The sequence below is a fragment of the Aplysia californica genome, unplaced genomic scaffold, assembly GCF_000002075.1.
Source record: "Aplysia californica isolate F4 #8 unplaced genomic scaffold, AplCal3.0 scaffold00702, whole genome shotgun sequence".
Taxonomy (NCBI): Eukaryota; Metazoa; Mollusca; class Gastropoda; order Aplysiida; family Aplysiidae; genus Aplysia; species Aplysia californica.
This window is the reverse complement of record NW_004797972.1, coordinates 183,346-185,800: the sequence shown is the minus strand read 5'-3', so window position 1 is coordinate 185,800 and position 2,455 is coordinate 183,346. Positions and strand designations below refer to the sequence as shown.

The 2,455-nt window shown below is 42.9% G+C and overlaps 1 protein-coding gene across 1 annotated transcript in view; it reads left to right on the top strand.

The window, feature by feature from the left end:
* LOC101855140 overlaps positions 1 to 2,455 on the top strand; it is a gene marked incomplete at its 3' end in the record, with an annotated part of 40,147 nt that overhangs the window by 1,793 nt on the left and 35,899 nt on the right. The window contains 3 exon segments of the mRNA XM_035972474.1: positions 11 to 206; positions 977 to 1,116; positions 2,186 to 2,306. Coding sequence (XP_035828367.1) covers positions 11 to 206; positions 977 to 1,116; positions 2,186 to 2,306 — 457 coding nt within the window.

Below are 2,455 nucleotides of genomic sequence, written 5' to 3'. Positions count from 1 at the left end.
CCACCCACAGAACTCAGCTACACATCCTCGCCGACGACTACTTCCAGTGGAGCATACGTGGCAACGTGAAGAGACAGATCTCCAGCAAACTCCTGCAGGCTCTGGGTCCCCTCAGTGTCTGGACCCCGGACAAAGTGGAGATGCTGGGCACTTACATCGCCTACCTGCCCCGCTCTACGCTCAAGAGTCAGCTCACTGCAGACTTTGTGAGTGATGGTCGTTCTGCGTGGTTGTTTTTTTTTGGGGGGGGGTTGCTTGGTTTTGTGCGTGTGTGTGTGTGTGTGTGTGTGTGTGTGTGTGTGTGTGTGTGTGTGTGTTTGTTTGTTTGTTTCCTTGTTATTGTTTTGTTGTAAGTTACTAGAAACACATCGACAAAATAACTGTCATTTCACCACCACCATTGTCTTTCTCACCCTGGATCTGGGTATAGGACACCAGCAGCAAAATCTTATCTCTTTTCCCTACCTTGGGCTAGTTTCTAGAAACGGTCATTTCATTAATGCTGAGAAAAAGCAAGACTGTCAGAAAAAAAAACAATGGACTGAAATAAGTGAGGTATGATAATATACAAGTTGAGTTCTTATCTTTTTGTAAATCCCCCACTATCTAACCCCACCCCCTCTCTCTCTTCATCTCTGTCTCTCTCTCTGTCTCTCTGTCTCTCTGTCTCTCTCTCTCTCTCTCTCTCTCTCTCTCTTCATCTCTCTTTCTCTGTGACTCTCTCTGTGTCTCTGTCTGTCTCCCTGTCACTCAAACACTCTCACACACACATACTCACATACACACACTCACGCACACACACCACGAACGGGTAGTCATGCACACACACACTTCTCTCCCTCTCTCCTCCCCTCACCGCCTTTTTTTTCGTGTCTTTATTTCTTCTTTCATTCCTTTCCTTGAGCCCCTCATTTCTCTTTATGTGAATGGACAGACGCTGTGAATACCACATACTTGCAATGTCCATCAAACCCAGGTGCTCGTCAATCTGCCGTTCATCGAAACTATCGAAGAGATGGATGAGGTGGAAGAGAAGGCCTTAGGAATTGCAGCTTGGAACCTCGCAGACGCCATGATGAATAACCCATCATTTGTCACTCCAGACGAGAAACGCAGGTATCTCACAATCTTGGGACAGCATTACGTCACAAGTTTTTTCACATCGTCTGAATGTGCCTGTGGAGTAGTGGTTGGGCGTTTTGCAGTCGCACCCAGAAGTGAAAGATCTAGTCAGTTTGTTCGTGTTTAAGCGCTTAATCAGATGCTTGCACTATATGCTTCCCGAGAAGCTGGAAATTTTTCTGAGCGTTCTTTGGTCTGCTTGGGTAATAATATTATAGTGTAAAGCGCATAGAGCTTGCTGTCGTTGGGGATATGCGCTATACAAATGCTATTTATTATTGCTTATTAATGTTCATTTTATCAGATCACAGCTCAACATTAGAAAGTCTCAATGTACAATATCACATCTTTGCACAACATCGCTTCACGTCACTGGACTTCATTACATCACATTACAATATCACGTCCTTCAATTGTAAAGTAACATGTCACATCACATTAAGACATCATATTGTTCTATTGCAAAACACCACGCCACACCAGTGTCCAACATCAGATCAGAACGCGTTCCACATCCTATTTCCCACGGTACAGCATCGCTATCACCTTAATGTACAACATTGCCCAACATCAGTTCATCTGAATATATAACGTGATATCACTTCACAAAATCTCATCACTTGAATGTGCAGCATCACATCACTTTACAGCCAGATCGCTTCAATGTACAACCTAACATCGCTTCACAACATCACATCGCTTTACATCATATCGCTTTACACCACATCACTTTACAACATCACATCACTTCACATCACATCGCTTTACAACATCACTTCACTTCACACCACATCGCTTTACAACATCACTTCACTTCACTCCACATCGCTTTACAACATCACTTCACTTCACACCACATCGCTTTACATCATCACATCACGTCACATCACATCACTTCAGTCAATGTACAACATCAAATCCCCTCAATGTAGACTTAGACATCAAATGATGATGATGATGATGATGATGATGATGATGATGATGATGATGATGATGATGATGATGATGATGATGATGATGATGATGATGACGTTTTTAAAACTCTCTCCTTACTTTTTAACAGAGCGCTGTGCATGATTGCGAAGTTTGCTCCGAGAAAAGCGATATTTGATACTCTGTACACCCCGGACGAAATCAAAGAGGGGCTGAAGGGCTGCAAACACTGGAACATTAGTAAGGAAAACGTAAGTTGCTGTCGTAAACTTTACTTTGCTGGTAAGAAGATTTTTTGATGTTTGAGCAATGAAAAAGCGCGGTAATTGAGATTAAGAAAATTCTTACATTCGTGGATTCACAGTTTTCAACATTGAGTGTGTGTGTGTGTGTGTGTGGG